This window comes from Saccostrea cucullata, unplaced genomic scaffold (genome assembly GCF_032062105.1).
Source record: "Saccostrea cucullata isolate Sc308-1 unplaced genomic scaffold, CSIRO_AGI_Scuc_v1 ctg883, whole genome shotgun sequence".
Lineage (NCBI taxonomy): Eukaryota > Metazoa > Mollusca > Bivalvia > Ostreida > Ostreidae > Saccostrea > Saccostrea cuccullata.
In genome coordinates, this window is record NW_026925411.1 from 34,291 (window position 1) to 61,944 (window position 27,654).

General features: G+C 33.6%; 1 protein-coding gene across 2 annotated transcripts; it reads left to right on the forward strand.

Annotated features, from left to right (window-relative positions):
* The first annotated feature begins 36 nt into the window (after window positions 1-36).
* LOC134268791 (ubiquitin carboxyl-terminal hydrolase 19-like) lies at window positions 37-27,654 on the forward strand. 2 transcript variants are annotated; one of them, XM_062751040.1, is made up of 29 exons: window positions 37-284; window positions 2,058-2,195; window positions 2,562-2,689; window positions 4,961-5,147; window positions 5,485-5,531; window positions 6,823-6,923; window positions 7,232-7,303; window positions 7,682-7,797; window positions 7,996-8,225; window positions 8,527-8,683; window positions 9,109-9,242; window positions 9,516-9,608; window positions 9,898-9,963; window positions 10,401-10,511; window positions 10,619-10,729; window positions 10,895-10,978; window positions 11,077-11,171; window positions 11,529-11,589; window positions 11,798-11,913; window positions 12,557-12,700; window positions 13,008-13,209; window positions 13,808-14,103; window positions 14,371-14,570; window positions 14,703-14,803; window positions 14,929-14,971; window positions 15,437-15,512; window positions 20,478-20,630; window positions 26,514-26,674; window positions 26,775-27,654. In XM_062751040.1, the coding sequence occupies exons 1-29, from the start codon at window positions 176-178 to the stop codon at window positions 27,242-27,244; spliced, it is 4,002 nt and encodes a 1,333-aa protein (XP_062607024.1). In that variant the 5' UTR covers window positions 37-175; the 3' UTR covers window positions 27,245-27,654. The 2 variants fall into 2 exon arrangements, with proteins under 2 accessions (XP_062607024.1, XP_062607025.1); XM_062751041.1 differs by having other exon boundaries at window positions 13,008-13,179.

The window sequence follows — 27,654 nt, forward strand, 5'->3', positions numbered from 1 at the left end:
AATGGGTCATTAGACAAACCGAAATCGACAAAACTAACGATTTGTGATTCAGCTGATCCACACATTTTGATTTTCTGCCGCTGGAATTTTCTGTCGCCCTGTCGTGTGGTAGACAACGGGAAAAATAGAGCAAACACCCAGAAAACGACAACACACGGACTGTGTGTTAAGCAACATGACAACAGTGGCAGACGACGTCTCTAATATCCCGTCTAACAAAGACTTTTCGACACTACAGCCTAATTTTGCTCTTTCTCCTAAAAGAAAGAAAGATTTTGAAAATGGTACTTTTAATTTTGATTAAGATTATTTCTTGTTATTTTGATATTTTCATATTTTCCCTAAATGTATATGTTTATGGTAATAGAAATAAGCATAAACCTATGCGTACAGGTTATCATGTGTATGAGGAGGAATGGAATTTTTTGATGCATAAAAGAGCAAGAAATGTACTACATATAATTATTTGTAAATTTTAATTGACCAAAAACAATATTTAGATACTAGAATCAATATCACTGCTGAGAGTTGATTTAAATTGAACCCGTGTTCCTTTTAAACCAATGTGATTTATATATTTATATATATAAATGAACAATTCTATTTATGTAAATATAAAATAATCAGCTATGGTTTTTAATCAATATGCATTAGGATACATGTATAAGAACCTTAGTCCTATGTTGATACCCCATAAAAGCATCAATCATGCATCAGAAAAATGTGTCAAGGGGATATATGTGCATTTTATTCAGGGGTGTGCAATTAGCATCGCCCGACGCCCGGGGCTACCACTTTTTGGGGTCGGGCTAGTGATTTTCTGCATGGAGGTAGCCCGTCGGGCTAGTAAAAATTATAACTACACACGCAATACATGAAAAGCACAACCTGTATTTTCAATCGTTTATGCTATCAAATTCCCAACCAATGAAAATTTTTCTGACAACATGCTCCTACTCTCAATAAATCTCCATAATTTTATCTGTTTTGCAGCACTACCTGACTTATTTACTTCCAAAAACGATCGTTTTTTCCTAATCCAAATTTCCTCTATTCTTTCGTTTGTGGTAAATACATGCAGATATCTCATAAAATTATATACGATCACTCAATCAACTGAAAGATAAGTGTTTTATGACTCACATAAAATATATTTAAAGTGTATTTAATGATTTAAGATGAAAACAAAATGAATTAAATTTCATTCTAAATGAGCTAGTGCAATGTTCAGAAAAAGGGAAGATAATTCATTTAAATTCATTTTAATCTTCTTTCATTATAATTTATACATGATTTAATTTCATAGTGAGAGTTAAAGTTTAATTTCAAAAAGAATGACCTCAGTACCCTGACTTTTTCAACAATTAATTTCTTTTCAACAAATAGTTTTTTTTATTTTAATTTTTGCACCTATATTTGGGCTAGTAACTTTTCACTTGGGACTAGTAACTTTATAGCTGCCACTAGCCCGTGGGCTAGTAATTGATTTTTCTAATTGCACACCCCTGTTATTAGTATCATCTTCAATACAACCCTGCAGAAAGGCATTATAATGTCTATGCAACCTTTTAATCAAGCATTTGGACTATCCTGACAGCATATACATGTACATGTACTGTCATCCTCCCTCCCATCAGTAACTCTGATCAGAACATCCATTTCCTGAAGCTCATCTTCAAAATTTGATATAAACAAGGAAAATGAAATATAAATAACTTGCTGCAAGTTTCTATGGTAATTCTATAAAAAGATCAACTAGTGATGAAACGATTGTCACTGACAATCAATTTTGACAAAAAATGAGCGAATCTGTCTAAATGTACTAAATGAGCAGGCTTAAAATAAGCTTTATATTTGAAGCTCAGCCATATTACATTTGAGGATTTGTGTACCGGTAATTATTTTTTTTCCTCGATTGAAGCTCAACTTTTCTAGACATCTTATTATACTAAAATTACTATAAAATTATTTTGATAGCAATTTAAATAACAGATACGATACGGAAACATAATAATAAGAAACTTAGTTGATCTTAGTTGACATATTTTGTCTTTTAGATTTTGACACTGATTGGAAACAGTCCAATGAGGAGCTTGAGGTCAATATCAGATTGGATTTTCTGAGTATGGGGGTCAAAGAGCCAGATGACATTGATGTCACATTCAGCGATAATGACGTTGTCATAGGATTTCCAAGTATGCATTAAACTTTATAATTTATATACTTGATTGAATGAATAAACATGCATTTACTTTTGGATGTAGAAGATTGAAGTTGATTAATATTTTTTTTTTTTAATACAGATGTCTTCTTTACTAATTTTACTGTATGAGAAATTTCCTCAGTCATTATACATGTTATATTTGAAATGTTCATATTTGATTCAATTAAGTTAAAACTGCTATAAAATCTCTTGTGATGAAATAGAACCTATAGTATGTTTTTTTTATTCCAAATTATCTGTTACATGTAGTTTTTTTTTTTTTTTACATTTTAAAAGTAATGTGTGGGACAACAATTAATAGACGGTATAGAATGAGAAGTTTTGTTATAACTATTAGGTGGGAAGAAATGGACCTGTGACTTCTGTCATCCTGTGCTTGGAGAAAAGTGTAAAGTTCAAATTAAAAAACACAAGGTCATCCTCAAGGTTAAAAAGAGAGAACCAGGCATTTGGAAAGATTTAATGGTGAGTATTCAGTGTGTAAATGTCTTGTACATCATTCATTTCATATTGTAAATTACAATTCAGATTTAGATTAGTAAGTTTCATATTTTTAGCTCACCTGAGCTGAAAGCTCAAGTGAGCTTTTCTGATCACATTTTGTCCGGCGTCCGTCTGTCTGTCCGTCTGTCTGTCCATCTGTCTGTCCAGCTGTCTGTCTGTCCATCTGTCTGTAAACTTTTCACATTTTCGACTTCTTCTCAAGAACCGCTGGGCCAATTTCAACCAAACTTGCCACAAAGTATCCTTGGGTGAAGGGGATTCAAGTTTGTTCAAATGAAGGGCCACGCCTTCAAATGAAGGGCCACGCCCTCATTCAAGGGGAGATAATTGGGAATTAATGAAAATTTGGTGGCATATTTTAAAAATCTTCTTCTCACAAACCACAGTGCCAGGAAAGATGAAACTTATGGGGAAGCATGCTCAGGTAGTGTAGATTCGAGTTTGTTCAAATCATGACCCCCGGGGGTAGGGCGGGGCCAAAATGGCCGACCAAAGTTTTACATAGAAATATATAGGAAAATTCTTTAAAAATCTTCTTCTCAAGAATGACAAAGCCATAATTGATCATATTTATATTTATATGGAAGCATGCTCAGGCCAAAATGGCCGACCAAAGGTTTACATAGAAATATATAGGAAAATTCTTTAAAAATCAAGAATAACAAAGCCATAATTGTTTGTTCAGGTAGTGTAGATTCAAGTTTGTTTAAATCATGACCCCTGGGGGTAGGGCGGGGCCAAAATGGCCGACCAAAGTTTTACATAGAAATATATAGGAAAATTCTTTAAAAATCTTCTTCTCAAGAATGACGAAGCCATGATTGATCATATTTATATGGAAGCATGCTCAGGTAGTGTAGATTCAAGTTTGTTCAAATCATGACCCCCGGGGGTAGGGCGGGGCCAAAATGGCCGACCAAAGTTTTACATAGAAATATATAGGAAAATTCTTTAAAAATCTTCTTCTCAAGAATGACAAAGCCATAATTGATCATATTTATATGGAAGCAGGCTCAGGTAGTGTAGATTCAAGTTTGTTCAAATCATGACCCCCGGGGGTAGGGCGGGGCCAAAATGGCCGACCAAAGTTTTACATAGAAATATATAGGAAAATTCTTTAAAAATCTTCTTCTCAAGAATGACAAAGCCATAATTGATCATATTTCAGGGGATGACAAATCCCATTTCCCGATGCCCGGGGCTAGTGAATTTTAGGAGTGGGCAAGTGAAATTTTATCAACCACTTGCCCGTGGGCAAGTGCCATAAAAAATAAATCAATATGTTAGCCATAGATTTAAAGCTGGGTATAGAGGCTTGCATGATCTACTCAGTCTTTTTTTTAAAAATATTTATAAATACAGTATTATTTAGTTTATGGTAGGGCAAGCAAAAATTCACGTAGGGCAAGTGAATTTTGACCATGTACTTGCCCGTGGACAAGTGCCTTAAAAATCTATTTGTCAGCCCCTGTATTTATATGGAAGCATGCTCAGGTAGTGTAGATTCAAGTTTGTTCAAATCATGACCCCCGGGGGTAGGGCGGGGCCAAAATGGCCGACCAAAGTTTTACATAGAAATATATAGGAAAATTCTTTAAAAATCTTCTTCTCAAGAATGACAAAGCCATAATTGATCATATTTATATGGAAGCATGCTCAGGTAGTGTAGATTCAAGTTTGTTCAAATCATGACCCCCGGGGGTAGGGCGGGGCCAAAATGGCCGACCAAAGTTTTATACATAAATATATAGGAAAATTCTTTAAAAATCTTCTTCTCAAGAATGACGAAGCCATAATTGATCATATTTATATGGAAGCATGCTCAAGTAGTGTAGATTCAAATTTGTTCAAATCATGACCCCCAGCGGTAGGGCAGGGCCAAAATGGCCGACTAAAGTTTTTAAAGAGATATATAGGAAAATTCTTTAAAAATCATTTTATAAAAAATAGCAAATCCATGATTGGTCATTGGACTACTTTTGGATTTAAACTTTACAATAAAAAGCCACTTTCTACTTTTTCCTACTCTTAGTGCTCAGGTGAGCGATGTGGCCTATGGGCCTCTTGTTTTCTTTTCTCTGCTCAAACAAGTATAAAGCTGAAAAATTTTTGTTTTACCTAACAATATATTTACATTTATAAACTGCAATGATTGTTAAAGATGTAGATAAACAGAGATGCCTTGGGGGTAAAACAAAGATTAATGATAAACCTGTACCTTTTTATTTACAGGCCTCTCCTTTGGAAGCGTCTAAGTCTGACTTCAGTTGTGATTCACCAGATTCACCTTTGAGTTCCCCCTCAGGGTCCTCAGAACTGTTTGACCCCCTACGCAGTGTGACCTCTATGTCTGTTAATTCTCAAACAGAGGACACTGACAGTGGGGTTCAAACAGGGGACAGAGAAGGAGAAAAAGATGGTAAAATTTTAATTTTTCAAAAAAGTTAATATCTTTCCTAAAAATTTATTTGTATAAATTATTAAAATTTTATAGAAAAAGAATTCCAGGTGAACTTAATTTTCTCATTGCATTACTAATGAACCTTGTGTGGGGCATTCACATCCTCTGGACATATTTCTGATTTGTTTGAAATAATTAGAAATTATTAACATAAAATCATTAATTAGTTTTTGTTATTTTAAATGTTAAAAAACAAATATCAAATAGGAAAAAATATTTCTCTTGAACATGTTTACAGTATCTTTAAATATATTTAATTCACTAATAAGAAAATTTAAAATCTATTTTTTTCCAGAACCTGTTTATGATCTGAATCATGTAAAACATGATTATATAGAAAAGGTAAGATTGAAACATTATAGACAACACACTCTGTGCACAATTAAATCATTGAATGTTATTTCTTAAAAGCTCTTCATATACTTCCTACTTATGGTAAATACAAATGTACATTGTATAAAGTACAAAGTAATCTGTCATGGCCCAATTCAACGAGATTTTTCTTAAAGCTATTTAAAGATCAGTGCTATTTCAGAATCTACTTCTTGAATTTTTTTTTTTTAAATTAATCACTAAATGTGCCTTGAATTTGATGTTTATGAATAAAAAAAAAAATGATGAATTTTATTCATAAAGAAAGAGGGCATACAAGGCGTTGACAATGCCCCACACTGATATTACATGTTTCTCAATTTCCAAAATTGACAGAAAAATTATATTTTTCTGAAATCATGTTCCCAGTAATGTCATCTTCAAAACATTTTATTATTTTATTTTACTACGTGACTTATCATTTGACAATCTTTTTTCATATCTAGTGAAAAATGAGTTTACTAGCGCTATAAAAATGAATTTTGAACATGAATGGGTCAAGTCTTCATTCTTCGTTAATGCTTAAATGATGGAAATGTAAATATGAAATCTATTTCATTTGTCCAAAAATGGAATCTGAACCCATTCTATATGAAAATCGCACATTTCCGAAAAAATGTACACTTCAATAAACCCGTTCATTTAAATCACACTGACAGACATTGATAACACATGCAATTCCGTAGTATAGTGGTTAACATGTTTGGTCTTGCATCAAACCCTGCGCTATGGAGATACATGTAGTTTAAATCATACATGAAATTTAAATTTAGAATTGAGAAATGTCTTTTCTCAGAGTGGGGGATTGTCCTCACCTTGTAGGCCTCCATTATTTGGTAGTACAAATGTATATTGGAGAAAGCTTTAATGATTATGTCATATCATCACTTAAATTTTCTTTGTGTTCATGATATGAAGTTTTACAAGTGGAATTTTTAAAAAAGAAAAATGGGTTTATCATAAAAATTACAGCACTCTCAACATTTCCACATATATACATGCAGTATTCCTATGTAAAATTTGATCAACCATTGTGCCCCCACCTTCTCTTGGGGTCATACCGGATAATTTAAACAGAGTCTACACCACCTAAGATGCTTCCACATAAATATAACTAATTTTAACTTTACTGCTCTTTTACGTTTTAATTCATAGGTAGAACTGATATCCCATTGTAGCCTCAACCTAGCACCTGGGTTTGAATAACTTAATGTATATATGTTGCATTGTAGTGATTATATATGTTTCTTCTCTCTTACAGGATTTCCTGTTCACGTTACATGTGTATGTTAAGGAAATGAAGAAAGATTATGTTAAAGTTTTGTGTGAGCCCAGGAATCTAACTGTCCAATTTCAGACATTGTGAGTAAAGACTGAAATACAATACAGTAATGTGTAATTTCAATGTTTAAGCGTTCAAAATGGCAGACACCAGGTCTGTTAAGATAATGAACACTTTATCAAGATTACAAATAAATGCATCATTCTTTACTTTAAAAAGAATGAGTCCTTTCATGGAATTTTACTTACAACAAGCTAAAAATGAATTCAGAGAAAATTTCTCAGATTTTGTGCGGAAGTAAATTTCTATACGTGTAATAAAATACAATGCAAGTTAAATCTAGAAGCTTAGAGCACCCTACTACTTGCACCTTTTTCCTGTTTTTCAGAGATCAGAAATTTTTACAGTTACACCCAGGGACAACTGATGAAACAACGTTTGTCTGGAAAGTCAACTTAAAGTAAGTATCAATTTTCCTGTTACTGTGATGGTAACTCTAGCATTTTATGAAATTTAACTGAACAGGGCATTAATTTTAAGTGTAAAAATTGGTAAATAGTAATATCAAGATATTTTTAAACATGTTCATATACATGTAGATGAATTCATACATCAGCACTCTCAGTTAAAAAAGGCTGAAGTTGATAATTTATTGAATGGTTACAGTAACATACAGTCATCAAGGGTCCAGGTGATGTTTAAAGCACTTCCAACTGAAACTGTCAAATTCTGATTTTTCAGAAATTTGGAGGGCCAAAAAAGCAACTAAGTTAACTTTGCTCTTTGTAGGCATTGCATATACATGTTTAACTATACAATTGCAATCTTTTCTCAACAGAGGAGAGATTTTACCAGACAAGTGTGTACATCGGGTGACAGGAACTATGCTAGAGGTCAAAATGTTTAAAATCAAGCAGGAACGATGGAGTTCACTGGAGCCAAGTCAACACAAAGGTTAGCAACAACCACTAAATCAAACAAAATTTTTTTTTTTCCTTAATTTTCATAAAGAAAATATCTGGAAGTTTAATAAATTTAGAAAATTACAAATATTGAGATGATTTCCTTAGATATTTTTTGTGTCTATGTAAATAGGTATGTTTCTGATATAGCTGATGATACATTACAATGAGATTTTGCTATAAATTTTAGCTACAGCCACCACCGATTCTACCACAGTGAGATCTGATGGATGGATTTCTACAGGTAAAAATAAACCCCCCTCCACCACCACCACCACTAACACTGAATCCCCCACCACGGGTCAGGTGTCATTTGATGAACTGGCAGAAGTGGGCGTGTCCAAGAAGTCAGATGTTGAGATGGAGAACAAATCGTCAGAAATGGGAGCCACTGGTGTCAGTAAAGATACTTATGTCCAGGTGAGACTAGAACTCAGCTAGACCTTTCATGTAGAGACGAATTTGAACAAATGAAAGGAGATACATGTAATTTGTTAGTTTGAATAAAAAGATTTTTTATACAGTGTATTGTTTAATGAGAAATCAATTTTAACAATTGCAGATAAAAGTGTGTAATGAAATTGATTGTGTCATTGTGCCATTAAATATTAAAAATATGAAATATACATGTAGTTTAATTTGTGTGAATGACATATTTACTTCTTAACATAATAATAATATGCATACACTATGGTATTTAAGTTTTCCCTGTCCATTGTAGAAGCCTACTTGTAAAGTCTCACCTATGAACAAGAACCTGATGGAACAGTGTGTGCGGCCGGGAATGACAGGGCTGGATAATCTGGGAAATACCTGCTTCATGAACAGCGTACTGCAAGCATTATCCAACACCACAGAATTCAGGGATTTCTTTCTACGTAATTATCTATATTTTGAAAGATTTATAATTTTATCTAAAAAATCAAAAGCAAGGGAAGCTGGGTGGCTTTTTTTTTTTTTTTTTTTTTTTTTATCTTTGATGAATTTGCTTCTAACAATGGATGATTGTTCCAGTATGTGATTTGATTTTACCATATTTAAAAGTTTAACAAAGAGTAAAATGAATACTTGATTAAATCCACACAAAGCAGCTCATAGCGCATTGTTTGATGAAGCTCAGAGGCAAGTGGGTCAATAAAATTTAAGTTCTGTAGGATGATTATAGTGAATGACAGCTGTATCTTCAGAACATCTAGGATATTTTATGAAATTTTAAATCAGAAGTCTATTTTAGGTTTTGAAAATTGATAAAGAAGTTTAATGGAAAGGTAATAAATAAATAACCTTTTGTTTCTATGATTAGAATCCAGGTACCAGAATGACATCAACACAGATAACCCACTTGGAATGGGAGGCAAGCTAGCTGTCTCGTATGCAGTTCTACTTAAAATGTTGTGGTCAGGCACCCACTATTCTTATGCTCCCTCCAAACTGAAGGTACAACCTGTCACACATTATGCTCTTTAGTGAAATCAAGGAATTCTTTTGGTTATTAAAATATGGATGTTAAAGAATTTCTGTATCAAGATTACAAATTTCTGTATCAAGATTACAAGTGTATTCCGATATTTAGTTCTTTACCCAAAAGTTAAGTAGAATATCTAGTGCAGCCTTAACACAATTCATTGAAAGTTTATGAAAGAATAGTTTTGATTGTCCTAATGTGTTACAGAGTACATGTATCTTTAATTACCTTTGATTTGTTTACAGAGTTTAATTGCACAGAAGGCCAGTCAATTTAATGGATTTGCCCAGCATGATGCTCAGGAATTCATGGCTTTCTTTCTTGATGGTCTTCATGAGGTGTGTATGATAAATTGATTTATCTCAGAGAGAGAAAGTCCTAGTTTTTGGGAGCTTATCTTCTTAGGATTATTCATCTTTCATGTAAATAATCAGTACAGTGTACTTGTATTTGTGATTGAACTTCTATGTCAGCAAATTTTTTTTTGCTTGTTATAAAAAAAAAGGCCGGGGCAAATACAGAGTTTTTGCATCTTACAAAAGTGGTTTCACTCATCCCCTCCATCCTCTTCAACAGAAAGTGAATCACCTGATGAATACAAGATTTAACATTACTATTTTCACACAGGACCTAAACAGGATTAAGGATAAGCCTTACACAGAAACAGTGGACTCGGATGGGAGGCCAGATGAGGTCTGTATTTGTTTACATTCCTCTTGTTGTGGGTCAAGTTTGGCCATGAGACATTTAAGTCAAATTGAATTAACCTTAAAAACATGCATATGAGAATTGTTCAATTGTCTTATCTGACACATGTGTTATCTGTTACCAGTTATATGCTGGTGTTTGTTTACATTCCACTTCTTGAATTAACCTTAAAAACATTGCAAGAATTTTTCAATTGTCTTACAAATATCTGACACCTGTGTTATCTGTTCTGCAATCCCAACATTTATTGTCATTCCCAGTTGATTTACATTTTCTTTGTACAATCTAACACCATAGTCTGTTTTGAGACAGAATTTGTATTCAAGTGCATGTTGGTTTAGACAGGTTTCTCTTTATTTTGAATTTGTTCATTGAAGGTCAGCCATACAAATGTATAATTATTGAAATTTTTTATGTTTTAGGTAGTAGCAGATGAAGCATGGGAAATGTACAAGAAAAGAAATGACTCCTTTATTGTGGATCTCTTTCAAGGGCAGTACAAGTCAAAACTCACCTGCCCTATCTGCGGAAAGGTAGGTGACCTTTTCTCCATTCTTCTTATTCCTTGTTGAAATAGATGACAGAGCTTCTATTCTTGATGATGGACAGTTGAGTTGTCATATTTTCCCATTATTTTTAGATCTCTATAACCTTTGACCCCTTTTTATACCTGTCACTTCCTCTTCCTAAGAAGAAGCGCTTGTTACCTGTGATATTTATGTGGAAGGATCCTTATAAGAAGCCAGTGCAAGTAAGACTTCATTTCAAATTGAGACTAGATAAAAAACATATCTCTCAACCAAAAAAAATTGTCGTGTAGGAACGATACTGCAGTTGATTTGTGCTATTTAATGACATAAAGCTGTCGTGTAATGCCACCTTAATGTTATTCTTTAAATACATATCTCTATTGTAGCTGGTTCTGAGGCTGCCTAAGGAATGTACGACAGAAGTCTTGAAAGAAGAGGCTTCAAAAAAGACAGGAGTGAAACCATCAGCTGTAAGTTATTCACATGTGAAAGATCTATTATGTACTTAAATTATGATCGGAGACAAAAAGAAATGAGATTAAAGATTTTCTGAACATTTTAAATGCAGATGGGAGTATATGAAACATACAAAGGGAAGATCTACAAATTTTATGGGAAAGGTACAGATCTGAGTGCAGTCCAATCAAATGACACAATATTAATGTAAGTATTTCTTAGGGTCTGCGAGATAAATTTATTCCATGAATCAAGTAAGATGCCTAATGCTGTGAAATAAGTAAGACATAAAATGAATAAGTAAGGTGAACAATGTAATTGAGCATACAGTAAAACACGGTTATAGGGACAGCGCTTAAAATGAAATGCACTGATAGTGAAGTTATTTTCATTTCCCCATGACTTTTAAAATAAATTGTTAAATAAATGGATATGTCGAATTACACTTATAATTAAGCAATATTGTCTGTACCTTGCACTTCGTTATAAGCATGTTTTAATGTACATATATCAAGTACTGTTAATACTTGGACTTTGGGACGTTGATCTAATTCTGTTTTACAGATCTGAGGTTTTGACAGAAGACATTGCTGGAGAACCTGTACACGAGATATACGTCGTTCAAGTAAGCTGCACTTTCGAAATAAGTTTTAAAGAAGTTAAAAGGAATTTGCGACTGATGCTTTAATACATATCTTTAAAATTGACACAATCTCCTTTGATAAAATGGTAAAGTTGGAGCTATGTATTCAGTTTTGTTACTTTGAATAAGAATTTGATTTTGCCAAACAGAAAAAAATAAATTTCTATTATTATTTATTTTTTGTTAACAGAGAACAATAATGCCAAACCAGGTTCCCACGAGATGTTCCTCTTGTCGTCGCCCGTGCCCCGATGGCTCTAAACTTAAGAGGTGTACCAAGTGTTTTAAAGTGGGATACTGTGACCAGTAAGTGTGATGTAATGTCTGAGTGTACTGAGTGGGGAATGAAAAGATCAATACAGCTGACATATTATAGTACAGTATGTCTGGTAGTTTTGGAGATTTGAAGAAGTGTATTTGTAGAATTTAAAAAAAAATTGCCAAAAAATTAAGTGCCAGCATTTCCAAAAATCTTTCAGAGTTATTTTAATAGAGTGGTCAGTTGTTTCTGTACTTATTATGAAAACATATAAATGCTTGCAATAAATCTTTAATATATATGCAATGTATGCAAAATTTAAATCCATATACAAAATTGTTCCTTGTGACATCAGTAGAGATAAAAAAGAGTGCACATCTACATGCATCTCTTGAATTAAAAGTCTTGTTTAAAGAAAAGGATAATTTGATCCTAAGTCATTAGAGCAAGCTCCAAGCTTTGACAAAAGTTGACCAGCTCAAGAAAAAAAGATTAAACTTGAATTTAGAATTAATATTACATGTACAGTATTAATGAGAAACCCAGTAAAAAAAGATTTGGTAGCCAGTATTAACAATAAAAGTACTTGAATTTTACTAGACATCCTTCATGTATATTGAATATGTTTATAAATGGTGGGTTTAGCTATTGAAATGCACTGAGTTTGTACTTATTTTATGGAAATTACAGCACATGTCAGAAGAACCATTGGATGTTACATAAGAACCAGTGTAACATGATCCCCGAGCCTGTGGGTTCTCCGTTCATCGTCAGCATTCCAGAGTCCAGGGCCACCTTCTCACGGCTCAGCACACTGATGGAGGCCTATGCCAGGTATTTTGTAGTATTCTGTGTTTTTTATCAAGAAAAGACAAAAGATTCACTCTGCTTGCTTCAAAATACATATAATTAAGGTTTCTTTAAAGTTATTCTATTAAGAGTTAGCTTTTTTTCTGAAGAAAATAGTTACATACAATTTATGTTCCATCATTAAAGAAGCACAAAATAGAATATTATTACTATGCACTAGTATCTGGTATAATAAAATGATGGATATCTTGCTTTTCCGTATAATGTATAATGGTCACATAATATTTTTGGCACTGTTGATATTAATTTTTTTTTAATTCATCCATTTAAGGTACTCAGTAGATGTATTCCAGCCCCCTGTCAAGACAGAACACAAGATCCATTCCTCAGGCATGAGCAGTAGTAGTAGCCAATCAAGTGGAAGCATCAACAGTCTGGACAGCCAATCATCTTGTAGCAGTTCCTGTACCATCACAGCAGAACAAGGACCCACAGAGGATAAGGTGGATTTTTTCATCGGTGATACAAACCTAGTGAGATGCTAATACAGATAGATGTAGCATACAGATTGTCTTAGGATTATTCTTTGATTTTTCCCTTTTGTTTATTTGTCATGGGTTCTTTTATGAATTATAGGATAAAAGAATCTTAATCTATTATTACATGCATGTATGACTTTAAGAGGTTTTTATGTGGAAGAATTAGTTTTTAGAAGAAATTTTTAGAACTTAACTCAGAAAGGTACCCCACAATAGATTTCCAAAATTGTAACCACAATTTATTTACCATGTATTGCACAGAAACCCCTTTTGCTTCTGATCATGTCTGAGAAAAAATTCGTTAGAAGTTTGTATAAGATATGTAACGGTAAAAAAGCGTGTTTTGAATTACAATTATGAATCATTTTTATGCAAAAGAATTCAATGGTACTTAATGTTGGCAATATTTTAAACTAAGAATTATTGAAAATATTAATGAACTAATATTTTGTGTGCTAGACTAATGCTGAAATGGTTTTTATTATCTCTACAGTGAGCAGCCATAATGTTTAATAAAATGTACAGAGCTCTGATTGGTTCCTTTCATTAATATCTGCTTAGCTTGCTGAGTAAACTAAACCTTGTGTTTCAGTCTTTGGACCTGAGCGAGGGTAATATGAGCACGGACAACAGTTACTCCAGTCTGCAGATGGGGAACGTGAGTGATGGATCCTCCACCAGTATCGGCGCCAAGGCTGGGAGTATCTCCTCCCTGGACTCGGCAGGTAGCGGGAGCGGATCCCAGTCCTCTCCTGTATCGGGGGACATGGATATCAGTAGTGACTTGAGGGAGAGTCCAGAGGATGGGGACCAGGGGAATTCACCAGAGTCAGCCTCCTTCAAGACTCCCAATCTACCAGAGTTTTCATCTTTTAAGATGCCTAAAACGTAATTATTGTGTGTACTGGTAGAGATTTTTATCCCGGGCCTGTTCACTAATGCATGTTAATAGATCCTGTAGGTGCTGGGATTGAATGCTTGCTGAATATGTACATGTACTTATAGCTTTTTAAAATTCTTTGAATATCATGAAAAGAAATTATACTTTTATTTCATGATTTAAGACACCAAACATATATTGATTTGAATTCATAGCAAAACCTGAATTTGGAACTAAAAATGTTTTACAAAAGCAAGATGTGGTATGTTTTGCAGCAATGAACAAGATCAGTTTGGAAAATCCTCTTCTGACAATGAAACTGACTTAGAGAAGACCAAAACTGTTCCCACCAAGCAAGTCTTAGGCATCAAGTCAGACGAGATGGAGAGATCAAAGCCCCTGTTTTACATGAAACCTGTCAATCAAGATGGGGTGGGGATCCGGGGACCTGAGGGGGAGAGGCTGGAGGATTTAGGTAGGAATCAGTCACAGCCGTAACAGGTTAAAGGAATTAATACATGTATAGTGCAGACAACAGTTCTATACACTCTTTATACATGTTGGTAGTGTGTCGGTAGCTACAGATGGATATTATTTATATTTACAGGAGATGAACCTCTAGATCTTACTTATAAACAGTTTCTCTCTATTGACTGGAAGAATCATGAGAAATTTGATTCCTATGTTTTGGTACAAACCAAAGATATGGTGAGTGTTAGCCAGACAGAGAGGAATTAAGAATAATGCACTAACAACTAATGTGTACTTATTGATAAAAGAGTCATGACACTTAAGTTATATCTGGTTTTAAGTTTTATTTTTATTTTTCTCAGGAGTATGAAGAAGATCCAAGCAATTCTTCTCCATATAATGAAGGTATATGATTGTTTCAATGAAGATGCATTTAATGCATACCCCTATTCTATTATGACAGGCCCTAGTCGTTTGCTAGAGACAAGATCATAATGTAAAAATTCTGAACAAAAGAAACGAATATATGCCACTGGAGGATTCTTCATAAGAGAAAGCAAGGAATTGTGGGTCTTTTGTAGATTTTTACATGGTTTACATAGATTAGTACATTAAAATTTTAACCCTATTGTGGTTTATCTATTTTGGATTAGGTGTATGAATAAAACCGATTAGTTGTTTTTAGTATCTTGCTCATAAAATAATATTTGGCTTTGCCAACTTTAAAATTAATATATTTAATTATTTCCATCTGATATTTTTAAGGTAGATAACCATATGCAGGTTGCAACAGCTGAATATTTAGAAATGATTGGAACATTACTTGTATGCATAATATATATATAATAAAGCTTTTGTTTAAAATTTCAGATTCAGGAAACATTAATATCCAGCAGTGTATGGACCTGTTTACAGAGCCTGAGATCCTCAGCCCAGAGGAAGCCTGGTAAACTGATATCTAAATGTTTTATATTAAGCTTTGTTTATACATAGCAGCATAAGGCCTGGTAAACTTTGTGTCATATGATAAACTCTGTGTTTTTCTCACTAACTGATATGTACTGTGAAGTTTAATCTTCGAAAGACCGATACTGTAAATTCTAAATACACGAGGAATTTAGTGTGGCGTAATTTCATGAGAAGCAGTATTCACAATTTAATTTTTTTATGGCTGAAATACAATGTAGAAGGTCTCGATGAACAGACCACTTGCAAATTTATGTTCCTATACTAAGAACTTGCATAATAAAAGGAATACATTGTAATTAGAAATGTCTTAAAATTGTTCCTGAATATTTTAGAGGTAAAATTCCTTACCACATATATATCACGATGATAAGATTTATATTTAGGCTATCTAAATTTAATTTTCTGGTTCTCAGGCCAATTTTCTCCAAAACAGATGCGGGAGGGAGGCATTTTATTTATCATTTTATTGGCAATAAAGTAGATGAGGGAGGTATTTTTATAATTTTAATTTTCGAATTTTCTTTCACATAAAGATAATTTTTTGAATCACAGATATACTTTCCATGTCTGATCAAAAATTTTGTTTATTTCCATTGCTTATCAGCATGTGATCATCGTAGGCAATGTCTTTGAATGTATTTTCAAACGAAGTAGCCGAAGTCTCTTTGAAAATGCACAAGATGAAACACATCCTTTAAGCCTGGTTTAATGGTGGCTTACAGGTCCTTAATGGTGGTTTAATGGTTGTCTTTAAGTCGCCATTAAGTCACCATTAAGCACCTTTAAGTAACATTTACACCACCATTAAGTTACCATTAAGCCATTTCAAAGTCCTTAATGGGTGCTTAAATGTACCTTAATGGTAGCTTAATGGTGGCTTAAAGGTCCTTAATGGTAGCTTTTAGACCACCATTAAGTCACCATTAAGCTACCATTAAGCCACACTTACAGGTGCTTAATGTCCAAACTCCATTAAGCTACCATTAAGCCACCATTAAGCCACCATTACGCAGTCGATAATACTGTTTTTATGGGTGAAAAATTATTTTTATAGTGAAATTTTTTCATAAAATATAAATGTCGAGTTCACACATATCTTGATTTGGTAAAAATAAGGAAAAAGAATGAATTCAAAATTGAAAAAAAAAAAAAAATCGCCACAAGTAAGGCGCGAACTCATGACCTTCCTATTCTGGGGCCATCGCCTTAACCACTAGGCTATAACCGCTCTTACTTCGTCTGTGAAATATTTAACCTTTATTTTTCACAATTTTTTTTTGGACTTGTAAAAGTATTTATTTTGTTGAACGTCTCCAAAATCTTGAATTTGATTTATTAATCAAACTATAAAGATTTTTATTTATGGATCTTTTTAAAAGGCTTATATCACATTCATATTTCTAAACCGTTGAGTTCGGCTTTTAAATTGTAATGAATTTATTAGAAGATTTATACGTTTAAGAATTAAATCATGATTGAAATTAATTATAGATATAACACAAAAAATCTATCATCGGGAAAGACAGATGAAATTTTTTTAAATAACAAAATATTCTGTGGATATCAACGGTTTTTGTGTCTAAGATTTACGCCTAGTGACAATCCTCGTTTACGAGTTACCTGGTTATGTTTACAAAAACTTATTTTCGAATATCATATTCAGTTAAAATTCTTTTTGTATCATAATGGGTATCAAAATAATTGTCATTTTACAATGAATCATAATTTTTAATTTGTTATATGCTTGCATTAAAGTTAAATTTTGTAAAAATAATTGATCATCAAAATCTGTTAGTGTACGTTGTGTATGTATAGTTTCCTGTTAGTTGACCGGGGACAGTGGACACCTAATTAAGGTCTGTTGTTTAACCAGTCGGTACTGTACACTGTTAATCTTACCCCGTTTCCCAATGTGTATAAATCTGGTCGGATGTCATGTTTAATCTGATCGGCTGTTCTTCTGAAAATCGATTTTGAAAAAAACAATGATTGAAGACCAACTAGATTTTGACAGATACTTACCGCTGCATTATAAAAAAAAAATAACGAATTAATTCAAATTATTCATGATGTAAAAGTCAAACCTTGAAAACTAAACATTTTTAGCTCACCTCAAGTTGGGGGGAGCTTATGTGATACCCTCGGCGTCGGTGTCGGCGTCCCGGGTTAAGGTGAAGTTTTTTGGAGCAGTTTTCTTTTTAAGTACTTTAAGTACTTCTATGCCCTATATTGATTAGACATGCATGGAAGATGTTGCTAGTGTGTTTCATTGTACCAGTCAAAGTTTCAGATGCTGCAATTTCAGCAAAGGAATGACCAGGTTAATGTTTTTGGTGCAGGTTAACATTTTTGGTGCAGTTTTTGGTGTAGGTCTCATTTCCGAGTAACTATAAGCCTTATGTTGACCAAACTTACATGGATGATACATCTTAGGATGCATACTACCAGCCTTGCTTCGGATGCTGAATCTGACCTACATTTTCCGGTTGAGTGAACAGGTTAAAGTTTTTGGTGAAGGTTTCATTTCGAAGATACTTTGAGCCCTATAATGACCAAACTTGCATGGATGGTACATCTTAGGATGTATTCTACTAGACTTTCTTCGGATGCTGAATCTGACCTACATTTTCCGGTTGAGTGAAGAGGTTAAAGTTTTTGGTGCAGGTTTCATTTCCAAGTTACTATGAGACATATAATGACCAAACTTACATGGATGATACATCTTAGGATGCATACTAGCAGCCTTGCTTCGGATGCTGAATCTGACCTACAATTTCCGGTTGAGTGAACAGGTTAAAGTTTTTGGTGAAGGTTTCATTTCGAAGATACTTTGAGCTCTATAATGACCAAACTTGCATGGATGGTACATCTTAGGATGTATTCTACTAGACTTGCTTCAGATGCTGAATCTGACCTACATTTTCCGGTTGAGTGAAGAGGTTAAAGTTTTTGGTGCAGGTTTCATTTCCAAGTTACTATGAGACATATAATGACTAAACTTGCATGGATGGTACATCTTAGGATGCATATTACAAGACCTGCTTCGGATGCTGAATCTGACGTACATTTTCCGGTTGAGTGAACAGGTTATAATTTTTGGTGCAGGTTTCATTTCCAAGGTACATGTACTATGAACCCTATAACGACTAAATTGCATGGATGGTACATCTTAGGATGCATACTACCAGACTTGCTTCGGATGCTGAATCTGACCTACATTTTCTGGTCAAGTGAACAGGTTAACGTTTTTGGTGCAGAATTCATTTCCAAGTAACTTTGAGTTGTATAATGAACAAACTTGCATGGATGGTGCATCTAAGGGTGCATTCTACTAGGCTGGCTTCGGATGCTGAATCTGACCTACATTTTCTAGATTAGTGGAAAGGTTAATTTTTTTATACAGGTTTCATTTGCAAGTAACTTTAAGCCCTATGTTGACCAAACTTGCATGGATGATACATCTTAGGATGCACACTAATGGACTTGCTTCAGATGCTGAATTCGACAATATACATTTTCCAGATAATAGACCTCGTAAAAGTTATGGGTGCAAGTCTATCACCAAGAAACTATAAAGCTTATATAAACCAGTTGCACAAATGATGCATAAAGGGATGAAAACTCTCAATCTTGCTTCAGATGCTGGATTTTAATCACATTTTCATGATGAAGAACTAGTTTTTAGTTTTTATATAGGTCTATTCCAAAGTATCAAAATTGCATAAATTTTGCATTTTTGGATTACACTTTTTGTTGGTTAATTGTGTGACTTAATTTGCCTTACTTAAAGACAACACACGTTGAGGTGAGCTCTGTAATCTCTGATTACCTATGTTTTATACCTGTGGCCCCAGCCCCCCCACCCCCCCTTCCAAAAAAAAAGACAGATTTTTTTTTCTAATGAGAACATGACTTTATATTCCTGGGAATTATGTAGTGGAATATGTTGTTTTTTAACACATGAAATAATAATACCATCTCTTTTTTAAAAAAAGTAATATAATTATATTTTGTGTTTATAAATAAAGATAATTTTAAGAACAAATTGATTTTCGGTAGTGAGAAATTAAGATATTTCACAGGGGGTTGGCCCCGGCGTGTAATAATATAATTATTTTTTAAAACAAAAATCATATACAGTTGTCAAATTATAAAACCATATGTAATAATTATTTATTTAAGAAAAAACCATATGCGGTAATAAGATAAAACTTCTTTTTTATGATACTGTAAATGATAAAAAAAATATAAGAAACCGGGAGCAAGCCCCTGTTAGCTAACTTTATTCTTAGTGCCCGAGATTTTGCATGTTGACAGAAATGTTATTTATAAATTACGATTGAGACAAAATTATAAATTACAAAAAAATAGATTTTGCGTAAATGACATTGAAATAACTTTAAAAGTTAGATCAAAGATTCGATATCAAATGCGTAAAACATAAAAGTTTAATGAGGTTTGACCATTAAGTCACCATTAAGCTCGGCTTAAAGGTGGCTTAATGGTAGCTTAATGAAGTTTGGACATTAAGCACCTGTAAGTTGCAGCTTAATGGTGGCTTAATGGAGTTAACTTCTTTAAGCACCATTAAGTCACCATTAAGCCACCATTAAGCGATTGCTTAAAGGTGGTCTTTCGTCTTGTGATGGCTACCGAAAGTGATATTTGAATACTAAACTACAAAAAAAAATGAGGATTATCAAAAATACAATAAAATTAGCAATGCGTCTACCTCAAAACGGATGTGCACGAAACTGAGAATCAGAATTTCAATTTTATTAGTCTTAGTGAATTTTGAGTCTTGTTTATTAAGGACATGGATTCTTAACTGGTGAGAAAATTTGTTGTTTACTGTACATGTATAAATAATATTGTATCTTACGATGATTAATATAAACAGTAAGAAATATACTTGACTGATGCATTGTGTTGTTATAACTAGGTACTGTCCTTCATGTAAGGAGCATCGCGAGGCCACCAAACAAATGTCTATCTGGCGCCTCCCACACACCCTCATCATACAGCTAAAGAGGTTCTCCTTCAGAAACTTCATCTGGAGGGACAAGATCGATAAAATGGTGGAATTCCCTGTCAGGTAAGAATGGATAAAATGATCTGTGATTTGCTTCTGAAAGCATTCTGTCTATCAGAACTGTGATACAATGAAGTATCAACATACTGTATATGCAGGACAAATTATGACATGATTAAGGTCTTCCGCTCAGGCGGAAGACCTTCTACTGATTCTGATGGTTAAGGTTATTCCTATTATTCTTTTTTTTTTTTTCCTAGACGCCAACTTTGAGACCTTGTAACTCGCTCATTTCTTAACGGATTTCGCTCAAATTTTCAGAGTTTTTAAACGTTACAAAACTCAGTTAGAATGTTTTCAAAAATTTCAAAAATTCTCTTCCGCTTTCGAGTTATTTCCCTTTAAATGAAAATTTGGTACTGTTTGTTTCCAGACAAAGGCTCAGAAACGACAAAAGCTGGAGCAGAAATTCTACTGAATTCAAATACTAGAAGAATTGAAGTTGTGCACATCGCTTTTTCTTTTTCGATTTCTGCCCTCAAAACGGTGCTAGATAGGGGTCAAAAATGAGAATGCCTTAAAGCGCAAAAATTGACATATATTTCCATATGTATCTTTTAAACTAAAAATAATTTGTTAAGACATGTTGAACAAATATTGTGCATAATTTTAAGATCTATCATTCGACATCATTAAAAAGGGGCTGGCTCCTCAAATTAGGGATTTAGTGACCTTGAAAGACCTTGAAAGTTTTTGCTCTATAACTCAAAAACGGTAAATATTTCGATATGGTTATTGATATGAAATGGGTTCTTTAACATCTTATTGATCTCATGAAAACGTTATTTTGTTCGAGTGATGTGTTATTAAATGAGCAGAAAACTTTATACTGTATAGGGGATTAATTTCACGGGTTGTAATTTTCACGGTTTTCTCTCATCTGACACGATCGCGGTTTCTTGAATTCGCGGAATTTGGTATGTGATAAAAGTTACTTACCTTGTCTCCATTTAATCCATACCATAGCTACATGTAAACTACATTAATCAGCGTTATGTCTTTATTTCACGAACAACAAGGTAAGTTATTAAAAAAATGTTCGATTTTATAAATAATTAATTAACACAAGTGCAGTTATTAATAGCCCCTAAACGTTAAATGACTTTCCTATATGCTATTACGATGAGTGCATGTGCACCAGAGATCTTCAATACAACGCAGCGAAAAACTACTGGACGGAAATAAAACTTTTTTTGTAGTTCTACGAAATAATATCCTTCCACACTTCCTTCGTCAGTAAATTCGATATTTATTTAAATGATTTTTTAAAAACCAAAATGTAGATCAAAACTACATGAACTAATATGCATGAGAATGCAGGTAACAAATATACGTGGTAACATTAGTTACGCACGGGTAATCAAAACCCATGGCCCACGTGTTTTGATTGATGAAACATGTAGCGTTGGCTATTAAAACACCTTTTGAACGAACACAATTTATTATCTGCCGATTTATATTAAAGTAAAACGTGATAATTAAAATTAATTGAATGACAGTACTACTCGCAATTACTGAAATGTCCATGAACTGCACGAACACCTATATAAATCTATCGTTTTCTATTCTCAATTTTCCAAATAAAACATGGAGATTATTGAAAATTTATTCACTGTTTCTTGATTTCACGGATTCATCAACACCGTGAATATAGCGAATATTAACACCGCGAGTTATTTTCCCCCTATACAGTAATCCATGTACAGGTAAGTGATTTTATACCGCAAGTGAAGAAGAATTCTATGTGCGTATGCGTATAACACGTATATAACTGAAATTAATGTAATAGGGTGGACAAGAATAATATACCTTTAGCTAAATTGAATGTTTAACTTTGTTTAAATAAGTTTTTAACGTATTCTCTAGCTGGATGTCATACAGATTATTCAGAGACAACTTTCTCCTTGTGTTAAGTTTAAATAACAAGACGGGGGAGGGGGAAAATACTTATCATCTTTCCTTCGATTAATATTCAATGTAGCATTATCATTATTATTTATGAAAAAAAATAATTCAAGCTTAAGCATTGTTAAGATAATTCACTGTCATTTAATTCATGCATCGTGAATTTTCCGCGGACCCTGACTGTTGAGTGTGTGTACTGTTATGAAAGCCGTTCATCGATCGCACATTGACCTATATACATTCATGAGGTCAACATTACCGCTCTTTGATTTTTACTCGAGTCCTAGATTATTTGCGTTAATCGTAAGAATATTTCTAGACACAAATATAAAGGTTTTCTTGAATGTGTATGTGTATTCAAAGATTTAAAAGTGTTGAATGTCGGATTCTTTTCTTTGACGAATGAATAAAATGTGCTGCTTTTCTCTGCTGCTCAGGTATCTGGACGAGTTCATTGGTTACACTGATAGGTGACACAAGATGACCTATCGATCACTCTGCCAATTTTGATAGTGATTTTAATTGCGCATGTACATAAATTAATGTTAAATTCTACCCTTGTGAAGTCCATTATAGTCTTGTTATTTAAAAAATTGGGGATATCAATACTGCAACTTGTTTTTGATTTGTACGGATGATTCTATTATTGGGAAGGTACACATGTAGTACGAGAATTTTTTAGGCCCCGTCTCCCCCTCCACTTCGAAGTAATTGCAATCGTTACATGCATACGGGCCTATATCAAGTTATTCTAATTGCTTTATATCAGAAAAAATTGCGATATTTTTTAAATTAGCAAATACAAATAAACATGGCAAATGCGCACAATAAATTGTAAGTGGAAGTGACATTTCCAATTCTCATGAAAATCGAAAATTAAATGAAACAACTTTGAGTTTTGCATGAATTGATACACAACTTATAATTGTATTGTACCGAATGTATTTCTTTTATTTCCTCGAATAAAAAGAATATCACTATGACACGATTTTACGGGTACATGATTGTAACACAGTACATGCTGTTTTACACGGAAGAGCGCCTAAAATATATACATTCCGAGCTTTCAGAATACGAGAGAAAAAAATGAATAATTAGAATTTTTTTTAACAAATGCAGAATTGTTTCTGAGAAAGCCATGTAGTTGCATACAAATATTCCAAGCCATTCTTTCGTGTTTATTGGACTAAAAGAGATTATTTAGAAATGTCCTCTCATCGCGATACGTAACCCCCCTTCCCTCAAATGATACAATGTTTTCCTTCAGAGTCGAGAATGTTAATTGGTTAGTTTGTTCAGGTACGTACAGGTCAGGACTGGTGTTGAAATCCATGATTAATCCATAACCTATTATAATGTTAACTAATAATCATACGCGACATTTTTTTTTTATTCGCAGGTTAACAAATAAATGAAAAAAAGATTAGTATGCGTCACTAAACTTTCCTATATATAAACGTTTTAATTTCTAAAACTTGTGCCGATTAGAGTGTTCAATCGAGCATCGAAATGTGTACATGTACTACATGTATTAGTTTCTTTGGGTAAGTGGAGGTACCAGTTTTTGCTGCATTTTATTTCCGGAATTTTGCATTGCATTTCCGACAATTAATAATGTCATTTTTAACATTCTTTATTTCATTCTGGATTTTTACACTATATTTCTAGCAATTTAAAGTTAACAAAGAAGATGGAATCATTAATTTAATAGAATATATTTGGTTAAAGTAACACAAGTGAACTTGTGATGAAAATTTATTAAACGTAAGTCAAGCAATAAAAAGTTAAAGTTTGTATTTTGAAAAATAAATCAAATCAAGTCACAGAGAACAAAGACAGGTTGTAAAGCTCACACACAGACACACACACAAACGTTTTGGTAACTCGGAATAGTCCAGAGTAAAACTATATTTTCTTGATGATGGAATGTCCAGTACAAAACTGACTCTCTCACGCAACATACGGGATTCACTCAAATTTCAATTAACACATTTACGCAATTTATATCATGCATACAAGTCAGACGCTCTTTGATGTTGAGGATTGACACTAATTCCTTAGATTGATTGATTGTATACTATTTAACGTCCCTCTCCAGAATATTTCACTGATATGGAGACGTCACCATTGCGGTGAAGGGCTGCAAATTTGGGCCTATGCTCGGCACTTACGGCCTTTGAGCAGGGAGGGATCTTTATCGTGCCACACCCGCTGTGACACGGGGCCTCGGTTTATACGGTCTCATCCGAAGGACCGATAAATACTGAGTGACAAATTCCTTTTTACTATTTAAACTCAAATTGATAGGTAAATAATTTAAGCATATGTCAAAAATAAGCATTAAAAATAATTCTTTCCATAAAATTAAATTCTGTTTAAACAATATAAAGCACTAGCAGCGCAAAGACAGACTTTAAAAAAAAATCAGAGGTGGAATCAGGCGAATTTAATCCTTTTATGACACCACCTACCCCGTATCGAGACAGTTTTGTATACGTTCTCATCGAAATGACCAGTCTCCACGTCTTGAACCTCCAACGTACTTGTTTTGCATGTACTTGAATAATATGTATTAATAAGTCTTTAAGGAAATCTCATGTAGGAAACCTGATTTGTATTCTAATATTTTCTAATTTTTTTATTATTATTCGTATTTCTCAATTTATCATGTTCGAATTACATGTTTTTATTTTTTTAGGGAACATTAAACCTTATTTGTCAGCCAGTCTGTCCATCTGTCACGAGAACTTTAAACTTGATAATAACTATTGAATGAGTTGATATAAGACTTTGATATTTCACATGTGCATTATTTATGACATCTGATTTTCAAATATACTGTGATTTTTGACCCTGTGACCTTGATCTTGGAGCTTGACCTACTTAAAAAAATAACATTACTTTAAATTGACCATAACTTTTGAAAGCTTCCATTTTATAAAAATGTATTAACTGTGACAATACCTTTCAAAACTCACTGATTTTTTACCCTTTGACCTTGAAGTTTGACCTGCTTTTCAAAAACATTAACAATACTCATACCTTTTGAATGAGAAGAGACAGGGCTTTTATTTTATCCCTGTGTATTACCTAAGACAACTCTTTTCTAAATACACTGACTTTTGACAACTTGACCTTGAGGCTTGATCATAACTTTTTAATGAGAAGAGATAAGGCTTTCATATTACACAAACATCACATGTACGTAACCTGTGATAAAATCATTTCAAATACTAGTTTATCATGAACTTTGACCTTGAAGTTTATCCGGCTTTTCCAAAATTCAAACATTGCTTAAAATTGACCATAACTTTTTACACATGTATATTAGCTGTGACAAGTCCTATCTAAACAAAAGGTATGGCTTAAATCATGCAGAGTGTGTTATGGCCTTGAATCAAGGTCATTTATGACGAGATATTTTGGCTGGATGCATTGTTTGAAAAAACATGTGTGAATTTGTCAATACGGTAGCACACAAATGGGATATGCTCATCACCAGCGTGTGTCATGGTGTGACCCAAGGTCATTCTGACAAGGTCAAGGTCGCAAACATTCCTTTACTATCCTTTTTTTAATAGTAAAACATAATAAGTCGATATGATATCTACCCTTAAAAGATTGCTTTAAAATTAGAATGTGGCATTTAATTTAATTTAATCAATATATTATGTAAGTAAGATTACATAATTGGATTGGACATCAGGCATGGCCTATATAATTTCTCTCCAAGGTCAAGGTTACAAATGTTAAGAATTGACAATGATTTACAATGACGAAAAAATTTCCTTATAAGTTACATTAATTTATAGTAAAACATAATAAGATGATATCTACCCTTAAAAGATTGCTTTAAAATTAGAACGTGGCATGACCTTGACTCAAGGTCATTTCTCTCTGTCCGCAGCTCCGACGGAAGACCTACTCGTTGCTTTGCAACGAGCTCGGTTCTAGTTTGTATTTATATTTATTTATAAACAGGGGACTGGACCTTTCTCCATACACAAAGGTAGGGGGAGACAAGTCTCCCCCGGTGTATGACCTGTACGCAGTGGTCAATCACTACGGGGGGATCCTGGGTGGACATTACACCTCATTTGTTAGGACACCTGACCCCATGGATCCAACCAAAAATGAACTGGGTCAGTATAAAAATTACATTTAATTCTCTTGCTGAGAAAATATTCTTTGATGTTTTTTTATAGATAATAGAGTTAATTGTGGATGACTTTTAATTTATAGATTGGAGATTGTGTGATGACAGTCGTGTAACGTACATTGGTGGAGAGAAAAATGTGGTGGTCAGAGGAGCTTATCTCCTCTTCTACAGGAAAAGACAGCCCCTGGAACCACCCAGGCTTATCTCCCCTAGCCCTGAATTGGAGGACCAGAATGGGAATGCAAATTTCGCCTCACTAGGAGCTAAGTCAGATGAAAATGAGGCTGAAAAAGAACCATGTTACATGAAGGACGAGAATCTGATTGACGATGAAGTGGTGACCTCCAATCTTGACAGTACAGAACCTGATGACTTTGGTGAAGGGTCAGGTGTCGATAACCTGCCTTATCTCCCCTTAATGATGGATCATCGGTACCAGAGGATGTACGGAGTGTCGGGAGAGGATGAGGTGGATAAGGATTCCGGATACAGCCAGAGCAGGGCCAGTCCCACGGATGACCTTGGATATACCGACATGGAGGCAGTGGACTGACCTTTTAAATAAAGGTCAATTCCTTTTCTATGTTTTTACCCTTTTGTTTTTTTTTAGATGTGTATTTGCTTGTTATGAAAATCACAAGATTGAGTGTTACAATAAATGTACATGTAATTTATATTATTGTGTAAATATTGAATGGAGATGGATTGTACTTTTTTTTTTATCTTTTAATCAGATTGTTTGTACAGGATGTGTGCCACTTTGAACTTAAATAGAAATAGTTTGCTTTTTTCTTTTTTTCTATTTTTTTAATCAGAGTGTGTTGTACAGGATGTGTGATACAGTACTTGAACTTAAGTGGAAAGAGTTTGCTTTCTTTCTGTCGAAGTTTGATGTGTTTTTAATCATAACTGTAGACTGTCCACCCACTTGGTTGAAAAAAAAAAATCTATATCTAAGCTTTA